The sequence below is a fragment of the Alosa alosa genome, chromosome 18, assembly GCF_017589495.1.
Source record: "Alosa alosa isolate M-15738 ecotype Scorff River chromosome 18, AALO_Geno_1.1, whole genome shotgun sequence".
In the NCBI taxonomy this organism is placed as follows: Eukaryota; Metazoa; Chordata; class Actinopteri; order Clupeiformes; family Clupeidae; genus Alosa; species Alosa alosa.
This window is the reverse complement of record NC_063206.1, coordinates 5366980-5388390: the sequence shown is the minus strand read 5'-3', so window position 1 is coordinate 5388390 and position 21411 is coordinate 5366980. Positions and strand designations below refer to the sequence as shown.

Here is a 21411-nt window from a genome sequence, read left to right as displayed (position 1 = left end):
CGCTGGGTTTTTTTGAAACCGGTGAATTTTTATCGGTTAGGCCTTGCGTCTACACAACCCCGGCATTTTAGGAGGCCGTAACCGATAGTTTTTTTCCGAAGTGGGATTTTTTAAAACTGCCGGTTAACTTTTGCCGTATAGACGGCAAGGCTGGCAATTTTATGATGACATGGGCCCACCCCTCAACTCAGCCACAGCACTCGACCTGACCCGCTGCTTGTCAAAACAAACCAAACCATTTGTTTGTCATATTAAAATGTTTTTCTTTCCCCTGTCATGATTTATGTGCACAAGGTATCACCCTTTTGTGGCTAAGTTAGAAGCACACCGTTAGCTTAACTTAGTTAAACATTAGCTTACTACAACCTATGACATGTTAATGTTTTCTCCAGTGTAACGTGCCAGACCTAATGCAAAACAAAAAAGTATTTCAAATTCCACATACCAGTCACATACCTTGAAAATTAACTTTATTAGTTTAACAGTTGAATTGAAAACCGAATTGTCTGTAGTCTCCTTATTTCATGCTGTTATCAAACTGCTTCAACAATAATGTTTTGTCTTCGGCCTCTGTGCGGCCGTCACGGCGCCATCCACTGGTCTGGCAGGTGCACTACAGCAGTTTTAGCCGCTTTCACCTCTGTCTTTACCGGTATCGTTAAAGGTGTGAAAGCGGTAAGCAAAAATTCAGCCGTTGTTTTTTTTTTTTTTTGTGGCCTTAAGGTGAGTCAGCATGAGGGCAGCGCAAGCTCTCAGAAAGCCATCTGACCAATCTGATCAGTCATCTGCAGTCCTAGATTAGCTGATTACATGGACTTGATTGAAGTGGGTTGAGCTCTTGCTGAGCTGAGCTCAGCTGGCATGAAGCTCAGATGATGATAATACACTGATTGGTCACTGACTGTCCTCACATTCTTGTATTTGCTAAAGCAGGAGACCTTGCCTGGGACCTACTGTTGTATACTGTTTCTGTCTCGTTTTATCTCTACCCCCTCACATACATACACACACACACACACACACACACACACTGTAACATGTCTGTAAATATTTGAGCCAAGTTGCTCAATTCCAAAACCACACTGTTGGCTGTCCTATATTTTCTTTAATGTTTTTATCCACTCATTTTGCTTATGTGTGCATGTGTATGCATGTTTCTGTCTCTCTCTCTGTGTGTGTGTGTGTGTGTGTGTGTGTATGAATAGAATAGAGCCTCTAGATAGAACCTCTAAACATAATATCATGGCTCTGGTGAAAGACCATTTAAGTTCATCACATTTGTAAAACTCCAATCAGCTTAACCAATAACCAGCATGGCACACAAACTTAACCAAACCTGTTGGGTAAGTTCTCCTGAAAGAGTATATTCTTCGCCTGTGATAGCTCACTATACAGTAGCCAAGGCAAGTTGGATACACATATAGTAGCATTGATAATTTCCTATATGACTGGACTGACTCATATAAACACACGTGTTTGCTAACACTGTAATATATACACACTGAGTACACACACACACACACACACACACACACACACACACACAGGCATACACACACACACACATGCATACATACACACACACACACACACACACACACACACCTCCCCATACACACTCCCACACACATGCACACACAAACACACTAAACACTGAACCACACACGCACTATGAACTAGAAAAGCATGCTCATGGACAAATGTTATGCACGCACACACACACACACACACACACACACACGTACGCCTCCCCATACACACACACACACACACACATTACTCCAATCCAAATCCCTCTGCATTAGAGATGGCAATGGTGAGCTTGTGTTTGATCTCCTTCCTGCTCCTATACGGGGGGAGGCAGATCTGGTTGAAACAGGTGTGAGAGATGGGCAACCTGCAGGACACAGCAGAGGAGGAGGAGGAGGAGAGGTGAGACATGGGCAACCTATAGGACACAGCAGAGGAGGAGGAGGAGGAGAGGTGAGAGATGGGCAACCTACAGGACACAGCAGAGGAGGAGGAGAGACATGAGCAACCTACAGGACAGAGGAGGAGGAGGAGTAAGAGAGGTGAGAGATGGGCAACCTACAGGACAGAGGAGGAGTAAGAGAGGTGAGAGATGGGCAACCTACAGGACAGAGGAGGAGGAGGAGGAGGAGTAAGAGAGATGGGCAACCTACAGGACACAGCAGAGGAGGAGGAGAAGGAGAAGAGGTGAGACCATGGTCACGATCAGATCGAGGTCATGCTTATGATAAGTGGTATCAGTCAGCTCACGTGAAACATGTCAAATAGTATCACCTGAAACAACCCTATCACGTCACGTTGAACATGTTTAGTATCACCTGCAACCCTGTCATGTCCCCCTGGGCCCCACCCATGTTGGGCTATTTCTGTCTCTCTATCTGTGACAGGTGAAGGGTGCCCAGGTGTGCACAGGTGTGGCTGATGGCCTCCTGATTAGCAGGGGGATAGGAGACCTCCTCTTTCCTTGCCCGCTGGTCTCCCTGCCTACCGGCTTTTGGCTTTTGATTTCCGTTTTGCCTGATGTTGGATTTCTGTTTCCCCTAGACACTGATTTGCACCACATTTTAGTTTCACTACTACTACTACGACTTTCTTTACGTTATTTTTTATATATGTTTTTTCTATAAATGTACTTATAACTTCAAATCGGTGTGTGCCCTGCCCTTCATTTTTCTATGCTCAAGTCAGCATGTGTTAGACATGATATGTCATATGTCATAATAATATATTTTACCATACAATGCAGTATGGTGAAATATATTATTATGACATACAGTGTATGACATATCATGTCTAACACATGCTGACTGATACTAAAAACGGATACCGATACGTATCGGTTAATCTTTACACCCCTAGTATATAGTATGACAGTATCCGTTTTTACTCTTTTGTTTTTCAAAATCCAGCACGAAATTACACACTTACTATAGCATTCCTAAACGGCAACGATAGTCTGTAGAGTAGCCTTACGTTTGATGAAGGGATTTCCTTAATGTTAAATAATGATGTGGCCCTTGCTGCTAAAACGATGCACAAAATATTATTATTTTGTTCATATTCACTCAGACCTGGAACAAAATAGGCCCAGTTCATTGATATGTAGGCCTATTTTATTCTTGTAGGCTATATGAGAAAAGGCCAAGATTGTCATAAGCACTGTTTTATTTTATTTCGGTATTGTCTTACCTCAACAATAGGCTACAGCTCCTTGAAAACAATCAGATATAACTCTATAAAATCTATAAAGTCTATAAAAATGTATTTTTATGTTGTATTTGGCTGCTGTGTAGTTTGACTGAAATGTAGACTATTCTTTTTTCATTTAAATACAGTATATGATACAAACCTCAGTTTAGATAATCATATTCACACATTTGTTTTTGCCTAATTGACATGACCATGATAATTGATAATATAAAATTAATGTGCACCTTGAGCAAATGATAAAAAAGTCTTTCAGAATGCTTTCCATTCTTCAACTGCATCGAATTGCATCGAATCGCATCGAATCGTACTAAATAATTTTTTATGAACATGTATCTTGTCTTGTATCGAATCGTGCCCATGTATCTAGATGTGAATCGTATCATCTTTTACATGAGAGATTCACACCCCTACTATATACCATTTTGAACAGAATGACTGTGTACGCAGTTTTGCTATGTTCAACTCTATTTTTGTTGTAGGAGCCAAGGCTGACCTTAGTGAACGTTTGAGAGAGAGAGAAAGAAATAGAGAGAGAGAGGGGTGTGAGGGTAGATATGTACGCACACACATACCAGTCAGTGGAGACATCGATCCTGGAGATTTTGAAGCTCAGGTGCGCCATGCCACCCACAGGCACCCGGTCACTTCCTGTGGCAAAGTGAAGCAACTTCCTCTGTAGTTCCACAGGGAATGCCAACACCACCTCCCAGAAAAACCTACAGCAAGCACACACACACACACACACACACACACACACACACATTTACATTCAATAAGACCAGCATAACATGCCAGACAAACCTAATGCAACAGTACAAACATACACACACACACACACACACACACACACGCGCACACGTACACACACAAACAGTGATTCCACTTTATCATTACACAACATAACACAACGTTCAAAAACAGAGTATCCAAAATAAATAAATAAATAAATAAAAAACATCAATGTTGTCCAAAACATGTAGTCATGTCTGTCTACGAAGTCCTGAGGCTTAATCTGCATTGTGTAATCCTGACTATATATCATTCATTATACTTGTGCTTTGGTTGATAGTAAAGGAAATTGACAATATTGTACGTCAAAAACTTTAAGTTAGCATGTTTGACCATGGTGTAGGAATGTTGTGTTAGATCATTTGTTAAACTCCTCGTTGAAGACTGAATGTAACGGTATGTGGTGGTTTGAGAAGTGGGTGAATGGATGTTTGTGGGGGTGTCAGGGATGGGTGAATTCATTTGTGTGGGCATTTTTGCGTAAAATACCACAAATTGTGGAGACATACGCTTTAAGTTCTTGCCAGAATCTGGGGCATATCTGGAGATTATTTAGTTATGCTTCATGCCAGGGAAAACACTGAGCATGTATTTGCCTCATAGTACACTGTGTCAGGGTCAGGTGAATGAATGTGAATGGCTGTATCAGGGTTTGGTAGCCCAAATGAGTGTGTGTAGGTATCAGGTCAAGGTATGTCTGACCGTATGGTGTGTGTAGGTATCAGGTTAAGGTGTGTCTGACCGTATGGTGTGTGTAGGTGTAAGGGTGTGTCTGACCGTATGGTGTGTGTAGGTATCAGGCTAAGGTGTGTCTGACCGTATGCTGTGTGTTGGTGTAAGGGTGTGTCTGACCGTATGGTGGTGTCGGTTCTGTTGTATCCCTCATACTGGACTTCTTTCTGCAGGGTCACCATGTCCAGATCCAGACTGCCACACACCAGAACTTCCACCTCCTCAGGGCGCAGCAGCTGCACACACACACACACACACACACACACACACACACACAACACAGAAATACAGGCACACACACTCATATACACATGCACACACACACACACACAGAAACACAGAAATACAGGAATACAGGCACACACACTCATATACACATGCATGCACACACACGCACACACACACACACAGAAATACAGGCACACACACTCATATACACATGCATGCACACACACACACACACACACACACAGAAACACAGGCACACACACTCATATACACATACATACACAGACACACACACGCAGAAACACAGGCACACACACTCATATACACATGCATGCACACACACACACACACACACACACACACACACACACACACACACACACACACACACACACACAGACACAGACACACACACACACACAAACTCATACACACATGCACACAAACTCACACACACACACACACACACACACACACACACACACACACACACACACACACACACACAAACTCATACACACATGCACACAAACTCATACACACACACACACACACACACACACACACACACACACACACACACACACACAGACACACAAACTCATACACACAGGCACACACACAGACACAAACACACACACAAACACAAACACATACACATTAGTGTGCAGACATGCAAACTTGCAGACACAGCAAAATGCAACACTCTTGCAAGCCCCTCCCCCTCCCCAACATCCCCATCTGTTTCTGGTCTTCCCTCTGGGCTGTTATGTAAGCAGCAGAATTTAAGAGGAGCCTTTCTAAATAGAGAGTGAGAGAGTATGTGTGCTCATGTATATGTGTGTGTACGAGCAGTGGTATGTGGTATGTGGTGTGTGGTGTGTGTGTGTGTGTGTGTGTGTGTGTGTGTGTGTGTGTGTGTGTGTGTGGTGTGTGTGTGTGTGTGTGTGTGTGTGTGTGTGTGTGTGTGCATCTGTGTGTGTGTGTGTGTGTGTGTGTGTGTGTGTGTGTGGTGTGTGTGTGCATGTGTGTGTGCATCTGTGGTGTGTGTGTGTGTGTGTGTGTGTGTGGTGTGTGTGTGTGTGGTGTGTGTGTGGTGTGTGTGTGTGTGTGTGTGTGCATCTGTGTGTGTGTGTGTGTGTGTGTGTGTGCGTGTGTGTGCATCTGTGGTGTGTGTGTGTGTGTGTGTGCGTGTGTGTGTGCATCTGTGGTGTGTGTCCCTCTATGTGTACAATTGTGTGTCCAAGTGTCTAAGGGCAAATTAAAGTGAAGGCGAGCAGCAGTGTAATGAACTTCAGGAGTTTATGATTAGGGTTACACATTTGGCTCTCTCCTCTCTGTGGGCCCAGTCCTGACGCCAGACAATGCATCGAATGCTCAGCCTGACCCACTTAGAGCTCATTAATGATTACTTAGCTGATTCCAACATTTATCTAATATAAACACCGTCTAATAGAGACACAGCCAGCACACACACACACACATACACACACAAGCACACAAAGACAACAGAATCGCTATTTAGAGCACCAGTTTTGCATCTTTATACTATATCAAAAGTAACCTTAACATTTCGTTGGCCTTTCGAATGTCTTACTTTCACTTTCACGTCACCCACTTAAACTTTCCTACTTGCTAGATTTGACCAATCTTCCATAGCCTACGTGCACAAGTAGTTTGAGTATAACTACTGATCTTCTTTATCTCCCAGCTTGTTGACATCTTATCATGTATTTATTGTATTATTTAGTGCTGTCAGTTAAACGCGTTATTAATGGCGTTAACGTAAACCTATTTTAACGGCGTCAATTTTTTTAGCGCGAGATTAACGTTCTTTTTGGTTAAACAAACTTTTTAGTTTTTTCACATGCTGTTGCAACAACTAGTAACGTTAGAACAACTACAACACCACACTGGATTTAGCTAGACCAGAAACTAAACAATACGCACTGAGGAATGGAATGGAACGTTGTATGTGGTGCACGTACACGCCCCCTTTTAGGGAAAAGATGACTGATATAATGGAAACCTATGCTGCATCAAAGTGGAGAGCGAAAAGGGCTTATACTTACTAAATCTTGAAACAAACGTGAATAAAAGGCACAAAATAAGGTTGGTGTAAGAGTTGTCTGTGTGTTTATGGGATTAATGTGACCATGTTCCCATGGTTTGCTCTTTCGAGTTTACAGGAGTGTCACAAATGCATCGATAGGCACAGTAAACTGCCCGTGGCTGACTAACTAAGTTCGGCAAGCTTACCTTTACATGTCATAACATCAACTAAACATAAGTCACACATTCATTCTATCACTTGTAATATGAACGTAGCCTATTTCCTACAACTACAGTAGGTGAGATAATTGGCTATGTTATACTGAAGTTCCACAGTTAGCTAGCTAGCAAGCTAACCGTTTTGCATGGGATATTATGGTAAGTGTACATGCTAAATTTGTTCTCAACATGGGGTATTGCAAACGAATTAGGTTGGTAATGTACATAGTTTCGACATGAGTAAGTTACAAAAACATAATTCTTCATAACTGCCGTGTTAGTAAAATGATTGAATGTCCTGTGAATTAAAAATAGATGTAACGTCAACGTGTGATTACTAGCTGTCTATCAATGATATAATGTTAACTTGTTTTCCTCTAAAATGGGGCATGATTCAGATTAAATGTATCTTTATGATGATGCGCCGTTAGTAGGCTACGTAAAGGCATGCTGCACACACTTGTTTGGGCTTACGAGCCGGCCAAAGAGTAGTAGCCTAGGCTGACGCATTAAATGTGTGCCGCCAAAGATTCTTTCGCCGTCACTTGTTCTTGCACTTCTGCGGTAGCATTTATTTCAGTTTATATCAGCTAAATTTCTGAAGAATATTGTGTTGCCTCAGGTCTGCTGTACATCTTTTGAAATTTGATTTGAAATAATTAAATAGACCTACGTCTTAAAGTTCAGTTAGTAAAGTAACTTGCTTTGCTTTAATTTGAATCCCAATCAAGATACACAATAATTGCTTTATTGTTAATATGGACTCCTGGAAAGTTCAGAAATGCAAAATAATAGAATTTTAACCATATGATAAAATATGTGATTAATCTTGATTAACTATAGGAATTCAGCGATTAATCGCGATTAAAAAATGTAATCGTTTGATAGCACTAGTATTATTTCATGATCATGATAAGGTTGTCATCAGTTACAGTAACTTCATTCAACTGCGCTTGTATGTATGCCGTTCAGTTGTGGACGTTAAAGTAAATTTGGTTGAAGGGAGAGAATTACTTTCGAGGAAGTGAAAGTGATATATACGACGTACACTTGGGCAAAACAGTGTTCGCTATCTGCGGTTTGTCCATGGCGCTAATAACGCTACGTTCACAAATGTACGTACTTCTGACCTCTTCTGATTCCAAAATCTCTAATATAAACACGGTCTAATAGACACAGCCAATAATGATGAACTCTTCTGATTCCAAAATCTCTAATATAAACACGGTCTAATAGACACAGCCAATAATGATGAACTATTCTGATTCCAAAATCTCTAATATAAACACGGTCTAATAGACACAGCCAATAATGATGAACTCTTCTGATTCCAAAATCTCTAATATAAACACGGTCTAATAGACACAGCCAATAATGATTAACTATTCTGATTCCAAAATCTCTAATATAAACACGGTCTAATAGAGACACAGTCAACACACACCCCCTCAGCACTAGAGCCTGATACTTAACTTTACAGAAGAGCAATCAGTGCTGTGGAAGTCTGTGTAAGGTTTGGGGTTTCTTTTAACACTGCTGGTGGGATTGTTTGTGGCGTGTGTGTGTGTGTGTACACGTTCTCTCTCTCTCCATTGATATGGTACACACAGTACACATATACACATAACATACATACACACACATACACACACAGACACTCCCCCCCCCATGTGTTTTGGCACAGGTCAGTGACTCTAACAGAGGTCTGTTTGTTTGTGTCACCGTGGTGACCTCTCAGTGGGCAGCAGAAGGCTGGACTGGACTTTGCTGGTGCCATTGGCTGACTGACTATAGGATATACGCACACACACACACACACACACACACACACACACACACACACCACAAAGACACTTTATGTTAGTGGAGATGACATCATGGTCTTGCAGACTGGCAATCTTAACACAACCAACACATGTATAAATAAATAAACACACACACACACAAACCATACGTCACACGTGTCCATACAATTGCAGTTTGTTTATGTATACGTGTGCAAGTGTGTGCATGTGTGTGTGTGTGTGTGTGTGTGTGTGTTATGTCTGTGTGTGTGTGTGTGTGTGTGCAGGTTTGTGTTGTGTGTACAGCGATGTGTTCATGTGTATTGTGTCTCTTTGCATGGGCAAAAAGTAAGAACAAAACCCATTGCCAGCATCACACATAAATGAGATAGAGGCCTAAACCTGTGAGAAAGGCCAAGCCATAACTCACAGTAAATGCTGGTGAGTGTGTGTGTGTGTGTGTGTGTGTGTGTGTGTGTGTGTGTGTGTGCAGTGGTCAGCAGATCTCAGGGCAGGAGGATGACCTGGCGTCGGCAACACTCACCATCAGCGCGTCTGACGCACACACACTGTGGAAGCCGTAATAGAAGGCAGCAAACTGCTTATAAGCGCTCTTATTGAGGAGGAGATCCACATAGAGCTGCACATACTCTGCAGGGATATACGAGAGAGAGAAGAAAAGAGAGAGAGAGAGAGAGAGAAAGAGAGAGAGAGAGTCACATGGCAGAGATAAGACATGGGCAGCAGTGAAATGAGTTTGGGCTTTAGATAGACCTTGAGATTATATTCTTTGATTCTTTTTATTATGCCCCCCCCCTCTCAAGGTCACCTAGGGTCACTGACCTTTTCGGTTGAATTTAGTCACAGGGATCTTGTCTCCTACAGCTTCAAGTTATGCGACTTCACCCTCCCATCTCCTCTTGAAAAACCTGACACAAACAAACAAACAAACAATGTTAGAGAATGGACATTATATAGCACATTTATAAAATAACAGGTGACCCAAAGGGCTTCACGAGTAAGGCAGAGAGGAAGTTACAGTTTTTGCCCATTGCTTGAACACTTTTTGTAAAACTCGGCTCATTGTGTCAAAACTTTACACACAAGCACACAAGACACAACACTAGAAATAAACCATTCACATCTATATTTGAATTGAAATACTGCTATCAAAACCTAACAATCCTTTGTCAAAATGTCCTCTGATGACAAAATGATACACTTGCATCATATGAAAACACTTTCAGATTAGCAGCAACACACTAGTGTACGTTATTTAAAACACTGCAGTCTTTAATTTTCACTGCTTTTATTCAGTTTGTCAGTTAGCATTCTGTGAAGCTCAATGCAACACTTACAGTTTTTGTTGTGTTTTTCCAACAAAGGTTTTGACAAAAAAACTAAAATGAAAGTACTGAAGGTTACAAAACAACAACTCAATACTGTACATCACGGTACTATACTTTACAGTACAGTACAGTAAATGCAGTAACACAAAAAAAACAACAAAAAAAACACACTACTGTCTCTCTGCCCAGCTCCCTCATTGTCAGACCATGATTATCACATGATCCACCAAAGTTTCTCTAATATCATCTGAAATATTGTTCCGATTGCAAAGCCTGAGTCGACCACCTCTACTCTCTCTCTTTGTCTTCCTCTTCCTCCATCTCTTGCTCTCCCTGCCTCCATGTTTGCAAAGTTCTCAAAATGGGCTCAACTGGGGGCCTATTATTTGTGGCTGGCTGATTGGTGTTCAGTTTTTGTAAGTATTTTTCAGATGTGTGTCTAAGTGTTTTCAATCACCCAATGTGTTTTGTATTTTGAATAGATGTACAAAAACTGTAACAGACCTCTCTCTCTCTGTGTGTGTGTGTGTGTGTGTGTGCAGTGGTCAGCAGATCTCAGGGCAGGAGGATGACCTGGCGTCGGCAACACTCACCATCATCAGTCTGGCGTCACACACACACACTGTGGAAGCCGTAATAGAAGGCAGCAAACTGCTTATAAGCGCTCTTATTGAGGAGGAGATCCACATAGAGCTGCACATACTCTGCAGGGATATACGAGAAAGAGAGAGAGAGAGAGAGAGAGTCACATGGCAGAGATAAGACATGGGCAGCAGTGAAATGAGTTTGGGCTTTAGATAGACCTTTGAGATTATATTCTTTGATTCTTTTATTATGCCCCCCCTCTCAAAGGTCACCTAAGGGTCACTGACCTTTTCGGTTGAATTTAGTCACAGGGATCTTGTCTCCGCCTGGCTTCAAGTTGTACGACTTCACCACTCCCATCTCCTCTTGAAAAACCTGACACAAACAAACAAACAAACAATGTTAGAGAATGGACATTATATAGCACATTTATAAAATAACAGGTGACCCAAAGGGCTTCACGAGTAAGGCAGAGAGGAAGTTACAGTTTTTGCCCATTGCTTGAACACTTTTTGTAAAACTCGGCTCATTGTGTCAAAACTTTACACACAAGCACACAAGACACAACACTAGGAAATAAACCATTCACATCTATGTTGAATTGAAATACTGCTATCAAAACCTAACAATCCTTTGTCAAAATGTCACTCTGATGACAAAATGATACACACTTGCATCATATGAAAACACTTTCAGATTAGCAGCAACACACTAGTGTACGTTATTTAAAACACTGCAGTCTTTAATTTTCACTGCTTTTATTCAGTTTGTCAGTTAGCATTCTGTGAAGCTCAATGCAACACTTTTACAGTTTTTGTTGTGTTTTTCCAACAAAGGTTTTGACAAAAAAACTAAAATGAAAGTACTGAAAGGTTACAAATGACAACAACTCAATACTGTACATCACAGTACTATACTTTACAGTACAGTACAGTAAATGCAGTAACACAAAAAAAAACAACAAAAAAAAAAAAACACACACTACTGTCTCTCTGCCCAGCTCCCCTCATTGTCAGACCATGATTTATCACATGATCCACCAAAGTTTCTCTAATATCATCTGAAATATTGTTCCGTGCAAAGCCTCGTCGACCACCTCCTACTCCTCTCTCTTTGTCTTCCTCTTCCTCCATCTCTTGCTCTCCCTGCCTCCATGTTTGCAAAGTTCTCAAAATGGCTCAACTGAGGCCTATTTGTGGCTGGCTGATTGGTGTTCAGTTTTTGTAAGTATTTTCAGATGTGTGTCTAAGTGTTTTCAATCACCCAATGTGTTTTGTATTTTGAATAGATGTACAAAAACTGTAACAGACCTCTCTCTCTCTGTCTGTGTGTGTGTGTGTGTGTGTGTGTGCGCACAATGGGCAAAAACTGTAACTGTACACACTTACGAGGAGAAGGAGCCTAGAATTACAAGGGTTGGGAATCTCATCCTGCCAATAATCTTCTCCCCTCTGGAAAGCGGTACAGGGCTATTTTGCCCAAACCATCACGCCACCGCCACAGTTTTTTTCCCCCAAGCAATAGCCCTCCTAAATAACTCTTAAACTTGGACTTCATTGCACTTTATTTTTATTTAACAAAGCACTATTTACATTCCTATTAATTTATTGCTCATGATGGTTCTTTTTGTCCTTGTATTGTGTTTTTGACTTTGTTTTTTTTGTCTTTCTGTTTTACTGTGTGTTGCCTGCATGGAGAAGACCAAATCAAATTCCTAGTATCTCTGTATACATGGCGAAATAAAGTTGAATTGAATTGAATTGAATTACATGCGTTTGAGTCACGTGTCTGGATGCCCTTCTCTGATTTCATGAAGTGTACTCAAGGTTGAAGGTCACCCAGTGACATCACTGATTCATGGCCCAACTGGCTGATTGAGTGTTTGTTTGATTGATTGATTCATTCATTCATTCATTTAATTCAACTCTGATTGTGTCAACTCTCACTGCAATATCACAAATGAAGCCAACTCATCCTGAAAAGGTTTGGATGGAACATAAAAAAAAAAAACATTTACAAAAATGCAGTGATGATCATCAATAAATCTTCTTTAAATCCACACTAAATTGGGTTCTGAGAACATTCTAACAGTTTCCCAGAAGTCCAGAGTCTGCTCCGAGTAGCCACAAGCCCACCTGCCAGGCCACACCATAATCTATCTTACTGTATCTTCAGTAGAAGACTACGAGTCAGAAACTGACCTCTCACGCTTTGGCCATACGGGTCGGGCCCACATACCACAAACCACACACACACACACACACACACACACACACACACACACACACAGACACACACACAGACACACACACACACTTTCAATGTCATTACTTGAGTGTCAAAACAACTGTGTAGACATAGTATGTCTGACGTATACAGTATCTATGCAGCATGTGTGTCCACATGACATTTGTTTTGCAGAGTATTTGCAGAGTAGTCACGTGAACAAATTAACGTGAACAAACCGACTCATCTCACACTGTAGACCATTAAACTGAGCTAATGAGTAACTCCGTAAGGTACTGTAAGGCAGTATAGGGTATATGGATCTCCCAGTCTACAAGATAAAGACTGTAAACACAGCAACGTGTTTTGACTGGCTGTATACGAAGGCTGCTGAAACACACAGGACATTCACTACTGATGTTAGCAACATTAAACTTGCCATTTGCATTTGACTCAGATTAGAGCTACAGAGGCACCCGCTCAGCTGTGTTCACTCAATAAGGGTATTCAGTGTGGACAAAGTTGGAAAACGAATGAAAAAAAAACCTCTCGTTTTCCTTTTTTCCCTGTTGGTTTTGGAAATGGATATGGATATGTATATTGATGGATATGGATATTTTGTTTTTGGTTTTATATTGGAAAATGAATGAAGAAATTAAACACAGATTGTATACCGTTGTTAAAGGCCCCAAACCATTCTCAAGTCTTAACTAAGGTACATTCAGAGGGAAATAAATGACCACTGACCACCACTCAATTCAATGTCCAGTAACGCCTATTAATAGAGTAACAATGAGCCAGCACATGGCGCCCATGGTAACAGAACAGCCCATAATAAGGAAGTCAGCTGTTAGAGGCCAGCCAGAATAGGATAACGCACGTGTATGATGCAATATGGAGAAGCAATTCCGATTATGAATATGACTATGTACAAAGTCATTCATTTGTATGCTAAATATGAATCAGTGGCTGGGATTTTTAATTACTGGAACTTCAGCACTCACTAAATCAAATGGCAGTTACGTGTCATGGACATGAAAGCAGGACAGCAATCCGCCTGGTCAGGGCTCAGTCACACAACAGGCATCTCACAGCACTGCCTGAATGTGTGTGTGTCTGTGTGTGCATGCATGTGTGAGTCTGTGTGTGTGTCTGTGTGTGTGTCTGTGTGTGTGTGTGTGTGTGTGTGTGTGTGTGTGGCTGCATGTATGTGTGTGTGTGTGTGTGTGTGTGGGCACATGCATGTGTGTGTGTGTGTGTGTGTGTGTGTGTGTGTGTGTGTGTGTGCGTGTGAACAAGAACCTGTACAAGTAATTCTCACCTGGAAAGTCAAATAAAAATCCTCTTCAACATTTCCCTCATAGTCGAGCAACTCACTGAGTCCATGAGCAAGATCCTGTAAGACAAGGCATGCAGTATCTCAATAAATATCTCAATGACCTAAACTGATGTGGGTGGGACAAACCAAGCTGGACACACACACACACACACACACACACACACACACACACTGAACACCAGGGAGGGACAAAGACAGACAGGTCAGACCTGCATGTGAACAGGCAATATGAACAAGAAACCCTGTCCGCATTTTGTATCTGTCTATCATGTGTATAACAATCTGCATCAATCAACACCCCTGTTTATGCAGACTCTGGATATATGCATGCATGGTCTCTTTTCTGTCTGTCATCTTCCCTTTTCCCCTTTAAGACTTACACAAACATGCATGGTGATGACCTGGACAAACCCAAAAGAGCTGCACTCTCAGAGATACCCTTAACAATTCAAAACCTATTCTCTAGCGCCCCCTGGTGTATAAGTGAATTTATACAGCACAGCCTGATGCAATTTGACTGATGCAATTTGACTGGCAATTTACAATCTCTTACACAGTGCATCCTCCTCAACTGCATTGTGTCATTACAAGCTAAGCTGACAATCATAATTCAGTGAATGAGAAGGAAGAAAAGACTAAGGCTTGTGGCCCTTTTTAACTTTATCCAAATGTGCTGTCACGTTAACCAAGCTCCATATAGGCTACCTCCTTTGCTTACATAGAGATTATTAAGAGGCCATCAGTAACTTGATGGGGACTACTAATTACAGTGTGTATTAAAACACAATGATAGAGATTGAGATATACAGAGAAAGAGCAAGAGCAAAAAGATATACAGAGAAAGAGCAAGAGCAAAAAGATATACAGAGCTTTCAGCACCTCAGGCCACAGTGGTGTAACAGTACAAGTTATAAGTAACTATGTAAGGCCTCTTCTGTGCATTCTGGTATGACTTACAGGTCAGACAGGGGCAAGTAGATGTCATACATTTTAAGCAACAATCAGAGGATTGAATGCTGCTGATGAGCATGTGATATTTAGGTCACAAGGACAGGTTTCTGCTGTAGTGCTTGTGGAGAGCCACTTACTGGCATCACCTGCTGCAGGTCATCAAGGCCCAGCGTCGCCATGCCAACTGGAGTGTTCTGGTCACATGGCACTATAGGCGGAGTCAGGAGCTTCTTGTAGCAACAGGGTGGGAAGTGAATGTCCAAGGCGATGCTGTTATACACAGCTAGTCCCATGAGCTAATACACACACACACACAGGGTTAAGGACAGAGAGCTAACCGGGCTGATTCACACACAGTTTACATGTGTACACGAGACAGGTTTCACAGCAAGATATAATAGGGGCCACTTACTTTCTTTAAAGTATATTTTTTTAGGGCTTTTTGCTTTTTTTTGTAATAGGACAGTGAAGAAACTGAGAGGAGACGAGTGGGAGAGAGAGAGAGATGGGGTGGGGCTGGGAAATGACCGGTCCAAATGTGGTGCGGGCGCTGTAGTCACTAGCCAGTTGCGCCACAACCCCCAGGAGCCACTTACTTCTTGACATGTGCAAGTGCTACTCAACCTGCTGGTGGTCAACACTAGGGGGCGCTGCACAGTGCAACACTCTGTTTTTATTCTGATGGTCAATACTAGGGGCGCTGAAACCCTTTGTTTTTATTCTGCTGGTCAACATTAGAGGGCGCTACACAGTGCAATCCTCTGTTACTGTATTAGGCCTATTCTGAGCTACAGCTATTACTGTAATATTAGTCACAAAAAGAATATTAAAATATAAACAAATTGGTTTCATTTTGATGCAGACTTTTAACCAAATACACACAATGACTCAAAGAGATTTTTAAAAAAAAAGTAACCTAAACATAGGTTAAATGTTTACGTTGTACAGACCACTGCTCTACTGGAACAGCAAATACACTTATCAATCAGATTTGCTAGATTACAGCTGTTAGGGTATTTTAAGCCACAGGCAAACATACACTTTGCTATTTCCCAGGAGTAAAACAAACACGTGTAGAAAGCTGTAGTTGTATGTGCTATTATTGAGTTCAGTATAATCAAGTAATAATAATCAAGGCAAACGACCATCCTGCACTCTACACCACCAGCAGCTCACTGGCTGTTCTGTGGCAGTTGTTGACACACACATGTGTGTATGCGTGTGCGTGTGTATGTTAGTGTGTGTATGCTAGTGTGTGTCTGTGTCTCTGTGTCTCTCTCTCTCTGTGTGTGTGTGTGTGTGTGTGTGTGTGTGTGTGTGTGTGTTCCCTGTGACAGAGCCAGATAAGTTCATATGTATCCCATAAGTAGACTCTGGCTACTCAGTGTAGACTCTGGCTACTCAGTGTAAGGAGATGCCAGAGATAAATGGGAGCACTTACTGTACACACACACCCACACACACACACACACACACACACACACACCCTTGATGTTATTGGAGTGTGAAGAGGGGAAACTCTGGCGATGGAAGAAAAGTCTCTCAAGGCTGAGCTTTCATACAATACATTTAACCTGCACAAGTGCTAAAGTGTGAGTGTGTGTGTGTGTGTGTGTGTGTGTGTGTGTGTGTGTGTGTGTGTGTGTGTGTGTGTGTGTGTGTGTGTGGGTGTGTGTGTGTGTGTGTGTGTGTGTGTGAGCTTCTCCATGTATATGTGTATGTGTGTGTGTGAGATTCTCTATGTCTATATGTGTGTGTGTGTGTGTGTGTGTGTGTGTGTGTGTGTGTGTGTGTGTGTGTGTGTGTGTGGGTGTGTGAGCTTCTCCATGTATATGTGTATGTGTGTGTGTGTCTGTGCGAGATTCTCTATGTCTATATGTGTGTGTGTGTGTGTGTGTGTGTGTGTGTGTGTGTGTGTGTGTGTGTGTGTGTGTGTGTGTGTGTGTGAGCTTCTCCATGTATATGTGTATGTGTGTGTGTGTGTGTCTGTGCGAGATTCTCTATGTCTATATGTGTGCGTGCGTGTGTGTGTGTGTGTGTTTCAAGTTACTGTAGGGAGGATTACACTAAAACTGCAGCAAACTGAAAGGATATTAAATATTTACCCAATGATTCCACTCTCTCACACACACTGGCTTTGAGAGGATACTGAACTGGAGACACATTACTGACAGATAAAAACCACTGGACACAGCACTCTTTAGGAGTGAGAGAGCAGCCAGAGACCGAACCACTGGACACAGCACTCTTTAGGAGTGAGAGAACAGCCAGAGACCGAACCACTGGACACAGCACTCTTTAGGAGTGAGAGAGCGACCTGATATCCAAACCACTGAACAGCACTCTTTAGGAGTGAGAGAGCAGCCTGGGATCCAAACCAGTGCCATTCATTAGACCAGTGTTTCTCAAACTTTTTCAGACTAGGGACCACTTAACCAATTAAAAGAAACATGGACCACCTAGCTAAAAAAAAAAAAGAGTTGGCCTAGACCTACTTCAACAGTAAATAGCACAATAGGCCTACTCACTGAACCACCTTGCTAACTGTCTTTGCACCTTGCTTATTGTGTCAGAGGATTCATATGATTTAAACTACCGTAGCTTAGGCAATGTTGAAAAACATGTTTGGATTTACATACAAGTTGGTTCAATGTTGCAAACAACTCATCTATATTATATTTTACCACGTCTGCTCGTGGACCACTTGGGATAGCTTGTGGACCACCAGTGGTCCCCGGACCACACTTTGAGAAACACTGCATTAGACTAAACAGTGCCATTAGAACTGCTGTAACCAAGCCTCCTCTATAAACCATTTCTCAAAAACAGTTCCGCTCTGTTACAAATAGATAGTATTACAGTGCACCATGGCAGTGTCTTGAAATCTTCACCACCAGCTGACTTGCATATGCAACAACTTGATATGCAACACTTATTAGGTGAGAAAAGATACTGTGTGTGTCTGTGTGTGTGTGTGTGTGTGTGTGTGTGTGTGTGTGTGCGTGTGTCACTACACAAGCGTTCTTTAGTGAGAAAGGATACTGTGTGTGTGTGTGTATTCATGTGTGTGTGTGTATGTGTATGTATGTGCACATATCACTAAGCAACCCCTCTTTGGTGAGAAAGGATACCGTGTGTGTGTGTGTGTGTGTGTGTTGTGTGTGTTTGTGTGTGTGTGTCTGTTTTTGTGTTTGTGTGTGTCACTCCACAAGCGCTCTTTAGTGAGAAAGGATACCGTGTGTGTCTGTGTGTGTGTGTGTGTGTGTGTGTGTGAGCCCTTCTTTAGTGAAAGGATACCGTCCCAACGAGCTGGAACTCAGAGAGGCTGTCACACTTCCAACTGCTGAACCAGTGACAACAGGACTCCTTCAGATATGTGAACATGCCTGTGACAAAAAGAGCAAGAGAGAGAGAGAGAGAGAGAGAGAGAAGAGAGTGAGGGAGAGAGACAGAGGGAGAGAGAAGAAGAGAGGGAGAGAGAGAGTGTTTTAAACTAAAATCCATTACAAGAAGATGCAATAAAAAATGTGACATGCACACACACATAGAGAAAAGTAAGAGTAAAATTGAGTACTAAAATCGTTGTTGTGAAAAAGCCAGATGACGAAGTGAAGTCTGCCTGTGCCATTATCACCAGAGCTCTGGAGAGCAGTGGAACATCGCAGCTGCATCTCACAGAGCAAAGCTCCCATTTCTACAATAAAGATGGCTCTTGGTACACTCTGCCGGCAAACTTCCCACGCTTCTGAAAACGACCCTCCTCGGAAAAATCCAGTCAGCAGTCAGTGTGAGGAGTGGTGGTGATGTGTGTGTGTGTGTGTGTTTGAAAGAGAGAGAGAGAGAGAGAGAGGTGGTGTGTGTGTGTGTGTGCGTGCGTGCGTGCGTGCGTGCGTGCATGTGTGTGTGTGTGTGTGTGAGAGAGAGAGAGAGAGACAGAGGGGAGAAGTGGTATGTGTGAGTTCCAAGAGAAGCACACATAGTACAGCGGCTAAGCACCGGAATCATTCAGTTTTTGCAGAAAGCATTAAACTTGGCACATTTATACTACGACTAGTGATCAAAAATTGAAATGGACCCCAACACATAGCGCCCCCTAGTGGCCGCCATCTTGAATTCAAATATGGCTACCATTCTTAATAGAATTGTTGATACAGTTTCAGAATTTAACAAGATAAAAAAGTATTTTAAGTTCTAACACTCAATTTTTAGGGTCAAGGAAGCTATTGACATGATTTCCAAACAAACTTGATGTTGGCCATTTTGAAATCCAATATGGTGGATGCCAAATGTGAAAATATAGACCATCTCTATTGTTATTTATGATAGAAATATCATTCAAAAACAATTTCAAAGTTTGAACAGTCATTTATATCATCAATACATCAATAATATACAAGGCATGAAGTATAATCTGGTAAGATTCCAATATGGCCAGTATTTGTAAGAAAATAAGCCAATTATTCTATATCTTGGTTAATTGAAGTAACTACCTACATCATCAATAAATTCTTATTCTACCTTCTTCTCTTTCTGAGCAAACCTTAACTCTTACTATACACTGCTCAAAAAAAATATACACTTTAAAAAATAAAACACATCAAATCTCAATGGGGAAAAACATCATGCTGGAAATCTACATTACATTACATTTGGCTGATGCAGTTTTAGCCAAAGCGACTTACAACCTAGTAAACAGTTCAACGCTTTTAAAACAATTCTCTCAACAATTCTAGAACAATTTAAAACAATTCAAAAAGGTAGAGTACAATAGGGAAAAGTGCATCAGTGCTGTTTTTATGCAGAGAAGTCAGGTGGTAAGTGTTAGAATTAGCTAGTTGTAAGTAGTGCTACGAGAGGAGATATTCTCTGAGGAGCTGGGTCTTCAGGAGTTTTTTGAAGATGGAGAGGGATGTCCCTGCTCTAGTAGGAACTGGTAACGCGTTCTATCAACAAGGAACAACATATGAAAAAAGTTTGGATTGACCTGAGCATACCGGTGGCAGAGCTAGACGATGTTTGTCTGAAGAGCGCAACAGTTGGGGGGTAGCATATATGCCTGTATGAGGGCATTCGAGTAAGTGGGAGCAGTAGATTTAGCTGGGAGTACCAGCAGTTTGGTTTCTGAGAGGTTTAGCTGGAGTTGGTGTGCCTTCATCCATGTAGATATGTCTGAGAGGCAATCCGAGGTCTGTGCCGAGACCAAGGGGTCATCAAGTGGAAAGAACAGATAAAGCTGTGTGTCATCTGCATAGCAGTGGTATGAGAAGCTGTGCGAATGGATAATCTGTCCCAAAGAAGTGTGGGTAGCAAAGAGAAGGGGGCCCAGTACTGAGCTCTGGGGGACCCCTGTGGTGGGATGTTGAGGTGTGGACAGCTTTCCAAGCCATGATACGTTAAACGAACATCCTGTGAGGTAGGTTTCAAACTGATATGGACTGGGTAATATGTTAGGAACAAAAGGATGCCACTTTGTTATTTGGGAATGAAAATGATCAATCCACAGAGGACTGAATTCAAAGACCCCCCGAAAATCTAAGAAAAAATGACGCGGCAAGCTAGTCCATTTTGCTTGAATTTCAGCACAGCAACTCATGATGTTACTCAGTAGTTCGTATGGCCCGACATGCTTGATGGCATCTGAGCATGCTCCTAATGAAACGGAAGATGGTGTCCTGGGGGATCTGCTCCCAGATGTGGACATGGCCATCACTGAGCTCCTTGACAGTCGGTGGTGCAACCTGGCGGTGTTGGATGGACCAAATTATAATGTCCCAGAGGTGTTCAATCGGATTTAAGTCAGGAGAGTGTGGGGGGACAGTCAATGGTATCAATGCCTTCATCCTCCAGGAACCGCCTGCACATTCTCGCTACATGTGTACAGCCATTGTTGTGCACCAGGAGGAACCCAGGGCCCACT

The 21411-nt window shown here is 42.0% G+C and overlaps 1 protein-coding gene across 1 annotated transcript in view; it reads right to left on the bottom strand.

Moving 5' to 3' along the window:
• Window positions 1–424: 424 nt before the first annotated feature.
• LOC125312022 (probable E3 ubiquitin-protein ligase HECTD2) overlaps window positions 425–21411 on the bottom strand; it is a 51900-nt gene continuing 30913 nt past the window's right edge. The window contains exons 15-22 of the mRNA XM_048270471.1: window positions 18792–18880; window positions 15632–15790; window positions 14526–14600; window positions 11266–11353; window positions 9589–9695; window positions 4882–4997; window positions 3813–3956; window positions 425–1897 (exon numbers count right to left, since the gene is read on the bottom strand). Coding sequence (XP_048126428.1) covers window positions 1777–1897; window positions 3813–3956; window positions 4882–4997; window positions 9589–9695; window positions 11266–11353; window positions 14526–14600; window positions 15632–15790; window positions 18792–18880 — 899 coding nt within the window. The 3' untranslated portion in view covers window positions 425–1776. The remainder of the gene's footprint in view (window positions 1898–3812; window positions 3957–4881; window positions 4998–9588; window positions 9696–11265; window positions 11354–14525; window positions 14601–15631; window positions 15791–18791; window positions 18881–21411) is intronic.